This window comes from Talpa europaea (assembly GCF_964194135.1).
Source record: "Talpa europaea genome assembly, chromosome: 8".
NCBI lineage: Eukaryota > Metazoa > Chordata > Mammalia > Eulipotyphla > Talpidae > Talpa > Talpa europaea.
The window spans coordinates 24520381-24541023 of NC_140075.1; the positions used below are offsets into that span (position 1 = coordinate 24520381).

Genomic DNA, 20643 nt, shown 5'->3' on the forward strand with positions numbered 1-20643 from the left:
TATATTTAAATTCTAACTTAATTATTCTAGACCACGATCATGGCTTATATTATACTATAATTTTAGATGCAGATTTTTATATATACTTTAGGTTAGTCACTGTAGTACTCCTTGATTACTTCATCTATCAATTATTGAAAGAAGCATGTTTTTAAAAGTTTCCCAATATGATGGTAGATTTATCAATATCTCACTACAATTCTGCCCATTGGAGGGATCAATGGATGGTTATGGTAAGTAGCCGCTTAGGTTAGCAACCAATGAAACTTTCTTCCTGGCATTCATGACCTTGTGTAATCTTTTCCCCTTTGAGTGAGGGCTGGATTTAATGACTCTAATTAACAGAATATGGCAGAAGCTATTTCACTTTCATAATGAGATTACTAGAAGACAGGGAGATCTGCCTTTTTCTCCTCTCTGCCTCTCTTTGATGGCTTACTTTAAGGGAATCTAGCTACCATGCTTAAGCTGTCTTGTGGAAGGGCTCACATGGTAAGAAACTGAGAGATCTTGAATCTCTCAGCAACAGCCAGGAAGGAGCTCATTTAAGCCAACAATATATATGAGTGCTTGGAAGTGAATGGTCTCGGGCCTTCAAATGAGACCACAACATTGGCAAATGTTTGATTTGAACCTCACAGGAGACTGAAATAGGGAACTTAGCTAAGCCAAGCCCAACTAAATTATCTCTGTTGTACAGACATAAACAATACATGTATCTTTATTTTTTTTAAGATTTTTTTTTTTTATTTATGCATACAAGAACTGGGATGTAGGCCAGAGGTGTGGGGGTGAGAGGATTCACCAGAGACAGAGTGGGGCAACAGAACAGGCAGACTGACTGAAATACACTGCTGAGGGGAGCAGTGGACGAGACAGGAAAGGTCTGCTGTGCCATGTGGGTTAGCTCCCTGGCCAGGGAGCGAACTCTTGCCACAGTGGCTGGTGATAGTTTGATAGCACTGAGACTTTAACCCCTGCACCACCAGGTGGCCCTAGATATATGTTTAAAGTTGTTATAGTTTCTTGATTAATTAAAACTTCTTTTGTGGTTACCTTCTCATTACTAATAAAGGTTTTCTCTTAAAAATAAATTTATCTGGGCCTCCCCAGTGGCGGAAAGGGTTAAGCACCACACTAGGAAGCAATCCACAGCCTCTGCAGCACGAGTTCGATCCCCGGCCGGCCAGGGAGCAACCCACAGAGCAAAGCAGACCTCTCCTCTCCTGTCTCATCCGCTGCTCCCCTCAGCAGTGTATTTCAGTCAGTCTGCCTGTGTTCTGTTCCCCACTCTGTCTCTTGTGAATCCTCTTACCCCCCCTGCATTTCTGGCCTGTACCCCAGCTCTTGTATGCATAAATAAATCTTTAAAAAAATTATCTGATATTAAACAGTATTAATTTTTTCTTGTTTAGTATTTGCTAAATATATCATTACTTTCAGACTTGGGTATCCTTACATTATGTCTCTTTAAACAGTGTTTGCCTTGATTTTATTGTTTAATGCAATTTTGTTGTTTAATATAATAAGTATTATTGATATATTCGAACTATAGGTCATTCCCCCATCATGTTATTACCTAGAATAGGCCAGTATTTGGAAAGGTGGAACTGTTCAATAAATGGATATAGAACTGTCCATCTGTTAATACAAGGTCTAACTTCTCCCTGTCTTTTTAACTACTCTCTCATCTCACTCCACTTAAGCCATGTTAATCCATTCTGTTTTATGAATGCATGGAGATTATTTCTGCTTTAGCATCTTTTAAAATTACTATTCCTTCTGCCCGAAATGCAGAGTTTTCCCGGCTACCCTATATACCAAGGGTGTGCCTACAAACCAGCTCATGAGAGCTAATGTATTCATTTCTTCCCAAAATCATGTTTAGTGACTTCACATTAGTAGTAGTGAATATTTATACCATGGAAATTGGCAAATATTATAAATTCAAAAAAAATTTTTTTAAAGATTAGGATCCATAGTCTTTATTTTATTTTTTTTTTTTAAGATTTATTTGTTCATGCATACAAGAACCAGGGTACAGGCCAGATGTGCAGGAGGGTGAGAGGATTTGCCAGAGACAGAGTGGGGAACAGAACAGGCAGACTGACTGAAATACACTGCTGCGGGAGCAGCAGACGAGACAGGAGAGGTCTGCCGCACCATGTGGGATTCTCACCAGCTGGCTGGGATGGAACCCGCGCTGCAGAGGCTATGGCCAGCTTCACAGTGTTGTGCTCAAATTGCTTGCACCACCAGGGGAGGCCTGGTTTTGTTTTGTTTTGTTTTAATTTTTGAGAGCCCACTTCTCATGGCACCAGTGTTCTTACCTAAATTTGTCTTTGCCCTCCCAAGTAATAATCTAGACCATTATCTGTTTAAGTTTCTTCATTAAACTGACTACTTTTTTAAAAGAAGAGTTATTTATTTATGCATACCAGAACTGGAGTTCAGGCCAGAGGTGCAGGAGGGTGAGAGGATTCACCAGAGACGGGGGGGGGGAACAGAACAGGCAGATCTACTGAAATACACTGCTGAGGGGAGCAGCGGGCGAGACAGGAGAGGTCTGCTTTGTTATGTGGGTATCTCCCTGGCCGGCCACGGATCAAACCAGCGCTGCAGAGGCTGAGGACATCTTCAAATCTCTGCACTCAACCTGGGAGTCCCTGCGCCACCTTGGAGTCCCTAAACTTACTACTTCTTGAAATATCTTCTTTTTAGTTGCTTGTTTTCTGTCTTCTGTGACTTCCGAATATACACAATAAAAGAAAGATATATATATTTTTTAAAAAAAGATTATTTCTTTATGCATACAAGAGCTGGGGTGCAGGCTGGTGCAGGCGGGTGAGAGGATTCACCAGAGACTGTGTGGGGAGCAGAACTGGCAGATCTACTGAAATACACTGTTGAGGGGAGCAGCAGGAGAGACAGCAGAGGTCTGCTGTGCCATATAGGTCACCTCCCTGGCTGGGATTGAACTTGTGCTGCAGTGGCTATGGATAGATTCATTGTGCTGAGACAACCCCTTGCACCACCAGGGTGGCCCTATAACTGCCTGGTTTTTTTTTAATTATTTTACTTTTTATTCTTAATTTTTTAATTTATACAATAGCTGGGGTACAGGCCAGAGGCATGGGAGGGTGAGAGGATTCACCAGAGACAGAGTGGGGAACAGAACAAGCAGACAGAACAAAAGCACTGCTGAGGAGAGCAGCAGGTGAGACAGGAGAGGTCTGTTGCGCCATGTGGGAATCTCCCTGGCCAGCTAGAAATCGAACCCGTGCTAGAGAGGCTGCGGACAGCTTCACAGCACTGTGTTCAACCCACTGTGCCACCAAGGAGGCCCTATAACTGCCTTTTCAATGCTTTTTCCCCCAGATCTCGAACAGTGCCCAACACATCATAAGAACTTAATAAATGAATTAATGGAATGAATGAATTATTCAAAAGCAGTGATAATTTTAAGCTGTGTCACTCTCTTCAGAATTTTCTGGAAACATTAGAGGAAAAGAATTACATTTTCCTTATAACTTTTTATTTTGGAAGTTTCCAAAGGTACAGAAAAGTAGATATGATAATAAACCTCTATGAACCCATCACTAAACCTCAACAGTGTTTCAGAGCTGTTTTCAAGACTACCTATTTTTTTTCGTGGAATATTTTAAAGATTTATTTGTTTATACAGGAACTGGGGAACAGGCCAAATGTGCAGGAGGGTGAGAGGATTCACCAGAGACAGAGTGGGGAACAGAACAGGCAGACTGACGAACAGAACAGGCAGTGTTGCTGAGGGGAGCAGCGGGCGAGATAGGAGAGGTCTACTGCACCATGTGGGATTCTCCCTGGCCAGCCAGGATCGAACCCACACTGCAGAGGCTGCAGACAGCTTCACAGTGTTGCGCTCAACTGCCTGCGCCACCAGGGAGGCCCTTCCTGGAATATTTTAAAGATTTTAGATGTCATATGATTTTACCTAGTAAGCCTTAAAAAAAAGAAACCAGCCCATATTAAAATGTCTCTCATTTCAAAAATGTCTTTTTACATTTCATTTGAGTTAGAATTCTAACGTTTGGTAAGAATACATCATAGGTTGCACAGTATTGTTTTCATTATATTGCTTTAGAAGATTGTGTTGTCCTGCTTTTAGTGATATTAAGGTTGATCGGTGAGTTCCAAATTACCCTGATCATCCATTTAAAATTCTGCCTCAGGGCCTCCCTGGTAGTGCAGGGGGTTCAGACACAATCTATGAAGCTATCCACAGCCATTGCAGCACGAGTTCGATCCCCAGACAGGGAGCAACCCACATGGCACAGCAGACTTCTCCTGACTCGCCCACTGCTCCCCTCAGCCGTATATTTCCATCAACCTGCTTGTTCTGCTCCCCACTGTCTCTGGTGAATCCTCTCAACCCCCACCCCACACCTCTGGCCTGCACCCCAGTTCTTCTATGCATAAATAAATAAATCTTTAAAAAAAAAAAAATTCTGCCTCAGAATCCATTATAGTGTAAACTTCTATCACCAAAAATGGTTTTCATCATTTGATGGTCCATTGATAATGATCCATTTGTTATCCATTATCTCATTAAAGGTTATAAATTGGTGATGTTTTCTTTTTTTTTTTTTTTTTAAAGATTTATTTATTTATTTATTTATACCAGCACTGGGTACAGTCAGAAGCGCGGGAGGGTGAGAGAATTCACCAGAGCCAGAGCGGGGAGCAGAGCAGGCAGAAGGACCGAAGTACACTGCTGAGGGGAGCAGCGGGCGGCAGGAGAGGTCTGTGCACCATGTGGGACCCTCCTCCGGTGGCCGGGGAGCAGCCAGGGATCGAACCGGCACTTCAGAGTCTGGGCAGCTTCGCAACCCAGCGCTCTACCGCTGCGCCACCGGGGAGGCCCGGTGATGTTTTCTAATGATACTATTCCATCTGCATTTATTAGCTAGAATACTCCTTTAACAATTTTTCTTTAACATTTGGTTATCCCAAAATGCAGTTGTTATAGGAAAGGCAGGATAATTGCTTGATTCTTTCCATTTATTATTTTTCAGAGTTATATATGTTGTTTCCTTAGCAACTCTGCAGAGATGACTAATTTTTTAAGATACCATTTGGGGTATTTCACATATTTGCATTTCATTCCACTGCATTATTTATTTTTAGTGCTCATTGATCCCATTTTTAGCCAGTGGGAATGCCTTTAGGTTGGTTTTTCTGTCCTTTGGTATTACTCACTTATTTTGATAACTTGGTGGCTACTGCCCAAGCTCATCTATGTAAGGTTATAAAACTTAAAAGTTTTAGATTGGTGTCTGTTTCCTTAGTATTTAAAATCTCAATTCTTAATGACATCTTCATATTTTTTAATTTTCTCTTTCCTACCAGATGATTGCAATTATATAACTTTTACATAATAAAGAGCAAAAGTTAAGGAAGTGCTCATGCAATACACACTCTACTGTCATAGGGAACCCAGTCTTTTTTTTTTTTTTAAGTGTTTTTGTTTCTTTTTAAAAGTTTATTTAGGGCCTCCCCTGGTGTCGCAGGCAGTTGAGCACCATTCTGTGAAGCTGTCTGAAGTCTCCGCAGTGCCAATTCCATCCCAACCGGTCAGTGAGGGTCCCACATGGCATGGCAGATCTCTCCTGTCATGCCCGCTGCTCCCCTCAGCAGTGTATTTCGTCAGTCTGCCTATTCTGTTCCCCCCTCTGTCTCTGGTGAGTTCTTTCACCCTCCCATGCGTCTGGCCTGTACCCTGGTTCTTGTATAAATAAATAAATCTTTAAAAATAAATAAATAAATATTTATTTAGTGAAAGAACTGGGGTGTAGGCCAGAAGTGCATGGTTGGGGGTGAGAGGACTCACCAGACAGTGGGGAGCAGAGCAGGTGGATCCACTGAAATACACTGCTAAGGGGAGCAGCAGGAAAGAGGATAGGTCCACTGTGCCATGTGGGTTAGCTCCCTGGCTGGGATCAAACTCAGGCCTTAGTGGTGATAGTGGTGATACTTAACCCCTACATCACCTCGGAGCCCCTTTTTTCTTCAAAGCTGGTTCATCAAATTATTTTTTTTAAGATTTAATTAATTAATTATGCATACAAGAACTGGGGTACAGGCCAGAGATGTGGGGAGGGGGTAAGAGGATTCACCAGAAACAGAGTGGGAAACAGCAGGCTGAGGGGAGCAACCAGCGAGTCAGGAGAGGTCTGCTGCACCATGTGGGTAGCTCCCTGGCTGGCTGGGGATCGAACTTATGCTGCAGATGCTGCAGGTAGCTTCATAGGTTGTGTCTTAACCCCTTGCGCTACCAGGGAGGCCCTCATCAAATTCTTGTTGGGTGACTTTTTTTTTTTTTTTAAGATTTATTTATTTTACACAAGAACTGGGGTACAGGTCAGAAGCGCGGGAGGGTGAGAGAATTCACCAGAGCCAGAGCGGGGAGCAGAATAGGCAGACAGACCGAAGACACTGCTGAGGGGAGTAGCGGGCGAGGCAGGAGAGGTCTGTCAAGCCATGTGGGGTTCTCCCTGACCAGCGGGGAATCGAACTGGTGCTGCAGAGGCTGTGGACAGCTTCCCAGTGCGGCGCTCTACCACTGTGCCACCGGGGAGGCCCTTAGGTGACTCTTTTAACATAAAGCATGAGCCAAAAGTTTGTACAAAAATAATATTTGGTTAAATGACCTAGTTTTAGTTATGAAAAGTTGGACAGACTCAGAAGCAGAGAACTTTCACTGCCATTGTCATCAGCAGCGGTATGTAAAGTGGGTCTTGTCCAGCACAGTATTGTACTGTAGGTTGTTGAATGGTACTTGATAATTTTTTTTTTAGCCGCTATGTGGGTCATTTTCAGAGTCAGGTCTCTATAGGCTAGAAACCTGAATGAGTAGTGTTTCCAGAAGTCTTTCATTGCTAAGAAGTAAATGACTCGTATATAATCCTTAGAGATGTGGTTTGTTCCTTTTGGAAACGGCCACATTCTCCAAGCAGTGCTGATTAAGTTCAACTATACTCAGATTACAATCTGAATATAAAAATAGGTTCGATTAATGCAGAGGCAGCATACAGTTATTTGCATCTTCAATACAATGAGAAACTAACGTGGTTTACTTTTTTTCCCAGATGATGGCCATAAGAAAGCTCGGAATGCTTATCTCAATAATTCTAATTATGAAGAAGGCGATGAATATTTTGATAAAAACTTGGCACTCTTTGAGGTAATATTTGAGAGAAAGCTAAGGCAGAGATTTCAGGAACAGCGATTTCAAGAGAGCTGTTTCCTGAGGCTACTGAAAAGGGAGGTTGTGGGGTGGAGGACAAGAAGGCTAAGGAAGCCCATTGATACACAGCGAAGGGTTATTGGTGTTTTGATGGTGGATATGGTATGCTGACATTCATCTGAAGGGGTCTAAACCAGTTTCCCTATATCAGATACAGGGTTGTAAACTCATATTACAGAAAAAGGAAGGTAGCTGTTTCATACCCTATTTAGTTTTAAAACAGTACAGACTGGATAGCTTAATAACTCGTTAAAATACAAGTTATTCTAACTCATCACCACATTTAATTTAGTCTACACATCTAACTACTGCTACTTAATGAGTATTCATTAAATCAAATTTCTATAAAGGAAGGAGGAGGATCATTGGCATCACAGGCACATGGAGAACCTTACTGTTTCGTTCAACTAGGATTTAAATGTTTACATTGAAATTAGCTTTCCTCGAGTATAAAAGTGTGTTTTTCAACTCCATATTTGGGAAGACTATCACTTACCCTTGAACTACTCAACAAAAATCAGTGTAGGAAGCCGGCTACCAGAGTAGAAGGATCTGATGTCCTGTCTGACTAAGACAGCGCGGATTCTGATGGAATCTGTGGCCAGGTTGTTGAAAGGAATCGGCTTTAGTCCAGCACTGTCTTTGTCTAACTTTGGACAGTGATGTGAGTGCCACTTCCCCCAATGTGTCTAGTTTTTAAATGTTTTCTCTCAGATTCCTTAAAGACAAAAGACCTGAGGTGAGTATTTAATTCAGCACAAAATGTTTTCGTTGACCTGTCCTTGCTTGATACTATAAATAATAATAACCATCCATGTTAGTAGAATGTCGGTAGCCTAAAGAAAGGGGGTACTGTGATTAAAGATCATTTCATAAGTGTTCTTTATGAGGTTACACCTCTCTGTGGGAGCCAGTATAATTTTGTTTTTACTGTAAAGTTACCAGAAAGAATAATGAAGCTTTTCATTTAAGAATTTTACAAGGATTCCTGTAGTCTTGCTAAGTATGGTATCTTAATGTAGGGGAGCTACAAAGTCTCACAATTTTTAAAAAAATATTGTGAAATGTTTTCTCATTTGCTTTGTAGTTTTCTGGTACAGAGATCATTTTGATTCTTATTTCCAGCATGTCACTTATTTCTCCCATATTTCTGGTTTTGTAGGAAGAAATGGACACCAGACCAAAGGTGTCTTCTCTTCTCAATCGTATGGCCAATTACACTAATCTAACACAAGGAGCAAAGGAACATGAAGAAGCAGAGAACATCACTGAAGGGAAAAAGAAACCCACCAAGGTGAGGTCTTAGAATAACAAGGACAAATAAAAAGGGCCCCATTTATAAGGAAGGAGGAAGTATCCAGGGCATCACTCTATTTATTGAATTATTATTTTTTAAAGATTTACTTATTTATGCATACAAGAGCTGGGGTACAGGCCAGAGGTGTGGGGGTGAGAGGATTCACCAGAGACAGAGTGGGGAACAGAACAGGCAGACTGACTGAAATATACTGCTGAGGGGAGCAGCGGGTGAGTCAGGAGAGGTCTGCTATACCATGTGGGTAGCTCCCTGCCTGGGGATCGAACTCATGCTGCAGTGGCTGCAGACAGCTTCATAGGTTGTGTCTTAACCCCTTGCGCCACCAGGGAGGCCCTATTTATTGAATTATTGATGTGTGCCAGGCACTGTTCTGGGCATGGGGGGGTCACAGCACAAGCAGAATGAACAGTGTCCCACTGTTAATGTGGTCTAAATTCTACTGTGGGCAGATATTTCTTAAGATGTTTCAACTGTATTAACTATATAGCATATTAAGTGTTGGTAAATGCTATACCACAAATGTAAGCAGGGTAAAAAGACTGAGACTGGCCACAAGGGAGCGAGGGGAAAGGGGGGTGGCCATTTTAGAGGGGTTGATCAGGGAAATCCCTCTGACAGGGTGACACTCGCAGAGAAAGACTGTGAGGAAGGGAGCCATGTGATAGCTGGGAGAAGAGCATTCCAAGGAGAAAGAACAGCACTTCCATCTGTTGGTACCATCTGTCTGTTGTAAAGTTGTTGGTCTTTTTCAAAGACCAAATATCAGTTTTTCTCAAAATGAAAATATGGAACAATATTACAAGTTAGCTTTCTGGTTGTTAGAAGCAAAATGATCCTTAGATCTTCACCAGCTACTGTAAAGGATTTATGCTGAATTCTGAAGGAATTCCATCAAGTTATTCTATTTTTAAATGAAAAGAGAAAGTTAAAGCTTTGAAGAATAGAAAAATTTTAATTGTTGGGGGCACACATAAAATTTTTGTTTGTGGCGCCTCTCTGCTGGTGCAAGGGCTGAGCACAGCACTGTGAAGCTGTCTGCAGCCTCTGCAGAGCAAGTTTGGACCCCGGCCAGCCAGGGAGCTACCCACATGGTGCAGCAGACCTCTCCTGACTCACCTGCTGCTCCCCTCAGCAGTGCATTTCAGTAGATCCACTTGTTCTTGTTCCCCACTCTGTCTCTGGTGAATCCTCTCACCCCTGCACCTCTGGCCTGTACCCCAGTTTTTGTATGCATAAATAAATCTTTTTTAAAAAGTTTTTTTAAAAAAAAATTGTGTTTGTGGTCAAATGTCTATGTAAAATTATGTGGGGACCTATGTAAAGTAAATATGTATAACTCTAGGAATAATAAAAGGTATGATAATAAATATTTATAAGGTGGCAATTTTATATGTACTTTTTTAAAAAAAGATTTGTTTATTTATGCATACAAGAACTGGGGTACAGGCCAGAGTTGCGGGGGAGGTGAGAGGATTCACCAGAGTGGGGAGCAGAACAGGCAGATCTACTGAAATGCACTGCTGAGGGGAGCAGCGGGCGAGACAGGAGAGGTCTGCTGTGCCATGTGGGTTGCTCCCTGGCCGGCCAGGGATCACACTCATGCTGCAGTGGCTGGCAATAGCTTGACAGCACAGGCAGGCCCTCTATATGCGCCTTTTTAAGATATTGCTTAAACTTACTATCTATGCTCTGAGATTAATTTGGTAGTTAGGGAACAAATTTCCATATAAAAGTAAAGGAATAAAAGCATCTTTTCTAGATGGCTATCTAATTTTTTCCTTTTGTCACATATTTTATTCCAGAGCCCCCAAATGGGTACCTTCATGGGTGTCTACCTCCCATGTCTGCAAAATATCTTTGGAGTGATCCTGTTTCTACGCCTTACATGGGTTGTGGGCACGGCTGGAGTTCTCCAGGCCTTTGCAATTGTTCTTATCTGCTGTTGCTGTGTAAGTCTTGAGTTGTTGGTTCCTGGAGATCACTGGGAACACTGGGAGTGATCAAGAGTACATGCACTTGACTTCTTTGAGAGTAAGACAGATAATACTAGAGGGGAATTATGACCTCAACAGAAAAGATTATTCTGTTATTAAAATTGAAAGCATTTTTAGATGTATTAAAAATTATAAAGGAGGACTTATATAGGAAGTAGAAAATGCAGTTTCTCTCTTCAAAGAATTCAGAATACAAATCATTTGAGCATAAAATGTAATAGACATAAATGTACTATGACATAAAATGTACTAGAAAATTTAATATACTTCTCCAGTGCAAATGAGAAACAAAACTAATTGTTGTTTGGGGGTGAGGAATATTTGTTTTGTTCTGAAGTGTCATTCATTGTCTTTTCCCAAGAAATGCAGGTGTTCTTTCCAAGTCTTTTTTCCTCTCTTCTTCCTCCTCTTCCCCAAGTCTGCTCTCCAAGATTGTTCTGATCTTCCTTTCATTTAAAATACTCATCCTTGTACTCCAACCACATCTATCATTGTGATTATAAGATCATATATTATTAAAATTTGTATATATTTTTTATTTATGCATGCATGAAAGAACTGGGGTGTAGGCCAGAGGTGCAGGGGGGTGACAGGGTTCACCAGAGACAGAGTGGGGAGCAGAGTGGGGAGCATAACAGGCAGATTGACTGAAATACACTGCTGAGGGGAGCAATGGGCGAGATAGGAGAGGTCTGCTGTGCCATGTGGGTCACCTCCCTGGCCTGGCTGGGCAATCAAACTCATGCTGCAGTAGCTGGCAATACCTTGGTAGCACTGTCTTTAATTCCTGTGCCACCAGGAGGCCCCCAAATTTGTATTTTTTAAAAGATTTATTTATGCATACAAGAACTGGGGTATAGGCTAGAGGTGCAGGGGGTAAGACAGGGAGGTCAGCTGCACCATGTGGGTCAGCTCCCGGGCCAGGGATCGAACTCATGCCTCAGTGGCTGGTGATAGCTTGATAGCGCTGAGACTTTAACCTCTGTGCCACTGGGAAGCCCCCAAATTTGTATTTTATTACTCAACTGTATAGTGACCTCTTTTATTGCTGTCAACCATTATCCCCTCCCTTTGCATTATTTTCAGCTGAGTATTACAAAGCAGGGTAAGGATGAATAGTCTATATCATTAATAACTTCATATAAATGCTACCACTTTTTTATGTACAGTTTCTTAGTCTTAAAACTTCAAGACCATATTTGACTCCTTGATTGCCTCTCACATCAAATTAAATCAGGTTTCCCTCAAATCTCTTACATCCAACCCTTTCCTTACATTCCCACCGCTAGCACCCCACCCATCCTTATCTTTCATTAAATTGCTATAATAGCCCACTAACACATCACTTTGCCTCCACCTGCCCCCTATCTGCAGTACATTCTGTACTCTGCCTGTAGGCCATGTTTTTAAAATGCAATTTAAAATACAATTCTTTCCTTCCTTCCTGAATATTGTTGTAGTCAGTCTTCAGTCAGTTTCCAGTCTGTTTTCTACGTGGTTTAACTAAAAGATCCAGAGCGGAATCAGTGGTTCTTAATAGCACCTACTTTACTGATTATGATGTAGGGGCATTTTAACAGAATACTCCAGATAACAGTAGTGTAGCTGGGATGATGAGTTAAACCATATCATCTTATTTCCATACCCACTAGGTATGACAAGCAACTCCATGCATGAGTCAGTCAAGCTAAATGTTTGATTAGTGAGTGCTCTAAGGTCCACAGGTGGGAAAATAATAAAGAAATGTTATCTTTGTATAGTAACAACCTTCTCCTTTCCCCCTTCTTTACAGACATTGTTGACTGCTATCTCCATGAGTGCCATTGCCACTAATGGAGTGGTGCCAGGTCAGTAGGCTAAGATTGGATTTCAGTAATTACTCTATTTATGCTGTAAAGCCAGAGGTACAAAAATTGAGGAATGGAACTTTTCAGTCTATTGCCCACAGACACTAATACTAATTGACTTCAGGATACCTTCTTTTAAAATCTCTTTTGTTCTAAGCTATCGAATGCATTTATTTCCATCACATTCTTAGCTTATTTTAGGTAAAATGTGCCTTATTAGACTATCTCACACCTGTGGTAAGTAGTCTCTGATCTTTTTCTAAGCAATCATGTTGACAAATTGTGCTTCTGCTTCATGTGATGCGTTAGACATGCAGTATATTCTACCATAAAAGTGTCAGCTTTTACTTCCCACTAGCAAATTTACATTTTATCACATACAAAATTTTCAGAAGCCTGAAAAATGTATCCTTCCTGCATATTCTTCTTATCAAGACTTGTTTTTACATTCTTCTTCTTAATGTGCTTTCTTTATCCTGTATTTTGTCTTTTAGCTGGGGGCTCATACTTTATGATTTCCCGGGCATTGGGCCCAGAGTTTGGTGGGGCTGTTGGCCTCTGCTTTTATCTTGGTACCACATTTGCAGCAGCCATGTATATCCTTGGTGCCATTGAAATTTTTCTGGTGAGTAATGATGACTTAATTGTGGCTTGCAGAATGGAAGAGAGAGAGATTTGGATTTTATTTTCAACAAGATTTTTGAGAAATCAGCCATAGGAATCAGTCAAATGATTACTGACTGCTTATTGGACTCCTGGTGTGAATAGGGGCAGTAAAGTTTAGGGTATCATTTGCCTGCCTGCTCCTTCCCTCCACTCAGTCACTACCATCCTCCCTTCTCACCCAAGAAGTTAATCTCAGAGGCAAGATTTGTGCAGTAAAAGGAGGTTTATCTCTTCTGTTATTTTTGTCCTACTGAAATAAAATGTTTTTCATTTATTTGCTGGAATATATTTTTTTTTACTATTTAACAAAATGATAGCAGAAGTAGGAATCAAGATAGCCTTATAATTATTTTAGATAATGCTCTGGATTAATTACTAATGCATTTGTTGTTTTTTTCCACTTGGAAATGTAGGTGTTAAGAATAGCATTTAAAAAATATTAATAATATTCCAACTTACAGTAACCCTATGTTTGACTACAAGTTGATCAAATTTTCTAATTCTTTTGTTTATTAGATATATATTGTCCCCCGTGCTGCCATCTTTCGAAGTGATGATGCACTCAAGGAATCAGCAGCCATGCTAAATAACATGCGTGTCTACGGCACAGCTTTCTTAATCCTCATGGTGTTGGTGGTTTTCATTGGTGTGCGCTACGTGAACAAGTTTGCTTCCCTTTTCCTGGCCTGTGTCATTGTGTCCATCTTGGCCATCTATGCTGGAGCCATCAAGTCTTCTTTTGCCCCTCCAGAGTTCCCGTATGTGTTTTTCTCTCTGTCATTATTGGGTAGTCTTTGCCAATATCTAGTAATGTGATCATTTCAAGTTAGAATTTGACTGTGTTTCTGAGATTTCCTTCCTGTATAGGCCAAGTTAGCATTTAGGCAGGAAGCCTTCACCAAAAACTGTGTCATATTGATTGTCATCCTTATGTTTCAAGCATGGAACTGGAAGCTATAACCATCATTTGGAGGCGGCCCTGGCTTGCCACCCGCACGCCACCTGCAGGCCACATCCCTATCACCATACTTGGATATAGATAGAGGGTTTTTCCCAAAATCCTCTGATAAAACTTGTACGTATTTGAAGTACTCATGAAGGGCTTTACAAACAATGTAGTTATTGTCAGCACCTTATAAAGTTTTCAAATGTTAGATTCTTTTTATTAATAAATTAAGAGTCAAAGGAAAACTAAACTCCTGTCTATGTATTTGTAATTAATATAAACCTTTTTTATAGTGCTGTTAGTACCATAATCAACTTTTTTTTTTTAAAGATTAATTTTATTTATTTACGCATATAAGAACTGGGGTGTAGGCCACAAGTGCAGGGGGTGAGAGGATTCACCAGAGACTGAGTGAAGAGCAGTACAGACAGATCTACTGAAATATACTGCTGAGGGGAGCAGTGGGCGAGACAGGAGAGGTCTGCTGCGCCATGTGGGTTAGCTCCTTGGCCGGGGATCAAACTCGTGCTGCAGTGTCTGGCAATAGCTTGATAACATTGAGATTTAACCCCTGAACCACCAGGGAGGCCCCATAATCAACTTGTTAGTCATAAAATAAAATTTTATTTTATCATAAAATAAAATAAATATTTTTTTGAAGTAGTAGTGAGTTTGTGTAGATAGGTGATGCATAGACTCACCTCTTTTCTTTTTGACTTGTGGCATGGGGGCTAGCACCATTGAGTGTTGTTTGTAATCTTCTTCTAGAGATTGTCTATGAAAAGTCATCTGGATGGGCCTCCCCGGTGGCGCAGCGGTTGAGAGCTGGGTTGCAAAGCTGCCCGCGGCCTCTGCAGCGCTGGTTTGATCCCCGGCTGCTCCTTGGCTGCTCCCCGGCTGCTCCCCGGCCACCGGAGGAGGGTCCCACATGGCGCGCAGACCTCTCCTGCCGCCCACTGCTCCCCTCAGTAGTGTCTTCGGTCCTTCTGCCTGTTCTGCTCCCCGCTCTGGCTCTGGTGAATTCTCTCACCCTCCCGCGCTTCTGACTGTACCCAGTGCTTGTATAAATAAATATTAAAAAAAAAAAAAAAGAAAAGTCATCTGGATGATCCAGAGGTCAACTTCATCAATCCTATGTTGATTTAATCTGATGACAGAAGAATTGATTTGAAAAAAGCTCCGTAGAGATTAAATAACCTATCCCAAAGTTAATTAATGGCAGTTAGAGTGTGAAGTCTGACTCCCAGTTCCACATTTCTTCTGTGCCTAATGATGTCAATAATAAATTCCATCACAAACTTTTAGTCTACTCATCTAGGAACTGCAAACTAGCTGAATATCCATTTTAGTATTAAAATACAAAAGGCTGCGTTCTGTGTACTATGTTAAGTATATCGGCCACATAAAGGCTACATTAAGTATACTATATACTTGGGGAAATTCCATTTTTCCTTAAGTTCTCCTTTGATGTTTCTTTTTTCTTGGTGAGTAAAAGGTCATGGAGCCTGGTATTTTCTTTAAAATATTCAAACAAAAGAAAACAAAAATCAAAAAAGCTTGAAGAATGAATGGAACAAGATGGAGATGTTGAGAGTTGAAGCTAAGCAGTGAATACATGGTTCGTTATACATGCTCGTTATAAAAATATTTTAAAAATATATTTGTTTAAAGATTTGTTTTATTTATTTATGCACACATGTGCTGGGGTGTAGGCCAGAGCTGCCAGGGATGGTCAGAGGATTTACCCGAGACAGAGTGGGGAGCAGAACAGGCAGGGTGACTGAAATACACTGCTGAGGCGACAAGAGAGGTCTGCTGCTCCATGTGGGTTGCTCCCTAGCCTGGGATTGAAAAATACCCTCATTCCCTGTGTGTCTACAATTAAGTTCAAAAACAGTTTTCTCTTAGTTCATTAACTAGGTGCTTTTTAATTCTAGCCAAGCCATCCTCCTCAAGACAATAACCAGAAACATAGTATTTTCAAGGGGATGTTAAAAACAATAGGCTGGTTCTTCCTGGCCCAAAAAAAGGGTGGGAAATGATTTTTTGTTTTTGGTAGATGAGCAAAAGGACTGTGGGATTCCTTTACACCTGCCAATTGACTAACTGCCTAGAAATCTTGGAAGATATAAGCACAATGTCTTCTGATAAATCCTCTATTTGAATTCTTTCATTACACCTGTGACATGACCCTAAACTTTATTTCTTATACCCACAAAATAGGAATAAGAATACATGGATTGTGAGTTCACTTAAGGATTAAATTGGCAGAAAATCTGTGTCACCATTTAGAGACCTAGTCAATAAATATTAGTTCCTTTCAATTCTAAGAGTGGAATTTCATAGAGATGGAAATTTTTTCCCTTAACTGACATATTTCTAATCTAATTTCTTGTTTAAGTGTTTTTTCCCCCCTTTCTTCATTGTTCTCCTTATTTGTTTTCACTTAGGGTCTGCATGCTGGGTAACCGCACCCTTTCGTCAAGGCACTTTGACATTTGCTCTAAGACTAAGAACGTTAACAACATGACAGTACCTTCCAAGTTATGGGGTTTCTTCTGTAACTCAAGTCAGTTCTTTAATGTCAGCTGTGATGAATACTTTGTTCACAATAATGTCACTTCAATCCAGGGCATTCCAGGACTGGCTAGTGGTGTCATTACAGGTAAGTTAGGAGGATTTTAGACTAGTCTTTTTTTTTTCTCCAAGGAAAACAGGATTTGCTATTTTAGACTTCAATTGGCCATAAAGACTCACTGCCAGAGAACTGCTTTCCTCTTTAAGCTAAACACACAAACTCTTTTTTTAATCTTAGTTTTCTTTTTATTATTTACTTTAATTATGACTTTAATTTGATTGTGGTAATGTTGGCTTACAATTCTGTGTATGATTTAGGGGGATAGGTTCACTCCTCCTCAGACACCATGCCCACTCCCAAAACCCCCGTGGTCCTTCACCCTAACCCTGGTAGCCTCAATGTAGATTTTCTCAAATAACTGTCCTTTTTTCTATGCTTTGTTTCCAATATTATTAAGTTGATTGTACTAGTTACTTCCACCCCCCCCCCACCCAAGCTTGGATTTGACCCCAAGTTCTGCTTAAGATCTGTGTAAACTTCAAATGAAATCCCTGTATAGCATGCAACTCTTAATTCAACATCTTCCTGCTTTTCTGTTAATGAATTTATCCTTTTCCAGGACTCCCTTACAGAGTGATGTCTGCTAAAATTTACCTCCTTTGAGAGCAAAGCTGAGTAAATCACTTTTTAACTCAGGATGAGTTAAGAAAATACTTTGTGTGTTATTGTAAAATAGCCAGTTCCTAGAATGGAACTCTTACTGTCACCATTAGGTATTTTCTTAACTCAGCTAAATTTCTGAAACTCTTTCCTTAAGTGACTTCTATCTTAAATATTTAGTCTATAGGATTCTTTGCAGGTAGGCAAATTTATGTACTAAGATGTTAGAAACAATGTTGATGACTAAAAAATAATAAACTTTGTGCGGTGGGGCATTCATCTTTAGTCTGCTTAACTTTTGGTAATTTTCATTAGCATGCAACTTAATTGCACTTGTTTCTTATACCAATATTTTGTCAAATTATATTTTAATCAGATAAAGGGCATTAGGTTTTTATTTATGTGTGCTTTATTGTGAAATGTTATACAGACACATTATATGCTCATGTAGAAGTAAATATGTCTATAAAAACTATAAATAAGAAATCTGATTTAGAATGTTTGGGAAGAAAATTAACTAATTATAAAATTATTTAATTATTTTTTAAAGATTTATTTATATATACAAGAACTGGGGTATAGGCCAGAGGTGTGAAGGGTGAGCAGATTCACCAGAGACAGAGTGGGAAACAGAACAGGTGGATTGAATGAAATACACTGCTGAGGGGAGCAGCTGGGGAGTCATGTGGGTTGCCCCCTGGCTGGGGATCGAACTCATACTGCAGTGGCTGTGGAGAGCTTCACGGGTTGCATCTTAACCCCTTGTGCTGCCGGGGAGGCCCTATTTAATTATTTTGCTTCCATAATGCTGTTTTTTGTATCTCCCTTTACCCCCCGTTACCCCACTACAGAAAATCTTTGGAGTAATTATCTGCCAAAGGGAGAGATCATTGAAAAGCCCTCAGCCAAATCTGCTGATGTCTTAGGCAGTTTAAACCATGAGTATGTGCTTGTTGACATCACCACTTCCTTCACTCTTCTGGTGGGCATCTTCTTTCCCTCTGTCACAGGTAAGCAGATGAGCTGTTGTCTAGTTTAGAAGCTCTCAGACCCCAGGGAGTGATTTTTCTAAGGGTTCTTAGATTTGTCTCTAGACTTTGATATGAGTGAAAAGATCAAAGTGTCCATGAGCCCAGGAAGTTAATTTGTTCTCTCTTCCTTCTTTAAAGGTATCATGGCTGGATCGAACAGATCTGGAGATCTGAAAGATGCCCAGAAGTCTATTCCCATTGGCACTGTCCTTGCCATCCTGACCACCTCCTTTGTCTGTATCCTTTACGTAGATTTGGTTTAGTCTTAGTGATGGGGATGTCCAGTACAACTAGGGTGCTCAGTGTTTTTATCTTGGTAATAAAAATAACTGCTCTCTGTCACCTCACCTTTCACCAGATAATCTACCCACCTCATCTCTAAAATTCAGGGTAGAATTTATAGGATTTGTGAATTTAGCAATGCATTTAAATGATAGAAATATCCTGAATGGCTTCTTTTTATATAATCTTAGCGAGTCGGTTTCCTTGACTTGAGATGTAGATTTAAGCAATGTTGTCCTTTTTGGGGCATGTATTGAAGGTGTTGTTCTAAGAGACAAGTGAGTAGTTGATTTATTTTTTAAAATTACATATCTGTCTAACAGTATGTGTGATCATTCCACTAGGCTTCAAGATTGTTATAAGCTCAAATCCCAAACTGAGGTTTATTATGACTAACAATTAGAAAATATGTGATAATTCCCCAAAAGATGAGTGAATAATAAAGGTCGGTATTTTGTTATAAATATGTGAGATACAATAAACAGTGGATTTGTCTGAATAAGAAGGACTTCCCTCTACATTAAGACCTATTAGAAAACTAAGACCAAAAGTAAAGGAGGGCAAGTGAAATAAAAATAAACTTTCAGGTTTCTGTAGCATATCCTACACGAAACCTAAGTATGTATTTAATTCCATTGGCATTCCAAATAAAAGCTTAAAATTTTTTTTACTTCCTTCATGAAGGCTGCTGAGTGTTTGTTTTATCGTTTTACTCATCTATGAATATAAAATGCTGGTGTTTTTTTTTTCCCAAGAGAATCCTAGAAAAATTCAACCCAGAAACCTCTGCTACCTCTTTCTCATTTTTCCTATCTTTGTTAATCGCCTCACCTTGCACCTTCTCTCAGAACAGTCTTAAGTGTCACCCTAGGTTTTTTCCTATATTACAGTTAGTTCCTAAGCCCCTGTAAATCCAGTTGTTCCCCAAAAAAGATCTCATTCTTTCTACTTTTTTCTCCATCATTTTGTACAGTCCTTCAGGATTTTTTGCCTCGATTATTGTAATAATCTCCCTGTCACTTTTTACCACTTTTACTATCTTCCAATCCTTCTTGCACATTGCTACCAAAGTGATTTTTCTAACATTTGATCATACAAATCTTCCTACTTCAGAGCCTACCAAAGTCCCTTAAAACTTACCATGTTGGGGGCCTCCCCGGTGGCGCAGCAGTTGAGCGCTGGGTTGCGAAGCTGCCCGCGGCCTCTGCGGCGCAGGTTCGATCCCCGGCTGCTCCCTGACCACCAGAGGAGGGTCCCGCATGGCGCGCGGACCTCTCCTGCCGCCCGCTGCTCCCCTCAGCAGTGTACTTCGGTCCTTCTGCCTGCTCTGCTCCCCACTCTGGCTCTGGTGAATTCTCTCACCCTCCCGCGCTTCTGACTGTACCCAGTGCATGTATAAACAAAACAAACAAACAAACAAACAATTAAATAAATAAATAAAACATGCCTCTATTTAAAAAAAAAACTTACCATGTTGGGGCCTCCCCGGTGGCGCAGTGGTTGAGCACTGGGTTGTGAAGCTGCCTGCAGCCTCTGCAGCACGGGTTCGATCCCCGGCTGCTCCCTGGCCACCAGAGGAGGGTCCCGCATGGCGCGCAGACCTCTCCTGCCGCCCGCTGCTCCCCTCAGCAGTGTACTTCGGTCCTTCTGCCTGCTCTGCTTCCCGCTCTGGCTCTGGTGAATTCTCTCACCCTCCCGCGCTTCTAACTGTACCCAGTGCTTGTATAAATAAATAAATATATCTTTAAAAAAAAAAAACTTACCATGTTGATCTGGCTCTATCTTCACCTTTCTCTCACAGACTGCAACTGTAATTTAAAGTTAAATATGCCTTGTTTCAGCTCTCCATCCATCCACACATTTTTTTGTGCTGTTTCTTTTCCTTAAAACAATTACTCCCAGCTGACAAACATATTCATCCTTTTAGACTATACTGCTTCTGTTTTCTCTCCTCTGAAACTTTCCTAGACTCACCCAGAGATAACCATTCATCCCTTTGTTCAACCAATATATTTGCATATACTATATTACTGCAC

The 20643-nt window shown here is 40.7% G+C and overlaps 1 protein-coding gene across 4 annotated transcripts in view; it reads left to right on the forward strand.

Annotated features, from left to right (window-relative positions):
* The window catches only part of SLC12A6 (solute carrier family 12 member 6), a gene marked incomplete at its 3' end in the record, with an annotated part of 94337 nt that overhangs the window by 54481 nt on the left and 19213 nt on the right, over window positions 1-20643 (forward strand). For all 4 annotated transcript variants that reach the window (XM_084241108.1, XM_084241109.1, XM_084241110.1 and 1 more), the window contains 10 exons: window positions 7128-7222; window positions 8448-8579; window positions 10406-10552; window positions 12390-12444; window positions 12939-13069; window positions 13627-13868; window positions 16507-16721; window positions 18146-18304; window positions 18464-18562; window positions 18828-18885. In XM_084241108.1, coding sequence (XP_084097234.1) covers window positions 7128-7222; window positions 8448-8579; window positions 10406-10552; window positions 12390-12444; window positions 12939-13069; window positions 13627-13868; window positions 16507-16721; window positions 18146-18304; window positions 18464-18562; window positions 18828-18885 — 1333 coding nt within the window. The remainder of the gene's footprint in view (window positions 1-7127; window positions 7223-8447; window positions 8580-10405; window positions 10553-12389; window positions 12445-12938; window positions 13070-13626; window positions 13869-16506; window positions 16722-18145; window positions 18305-18463; window positions 18563-18827; window positions 18886-20643) is intronic.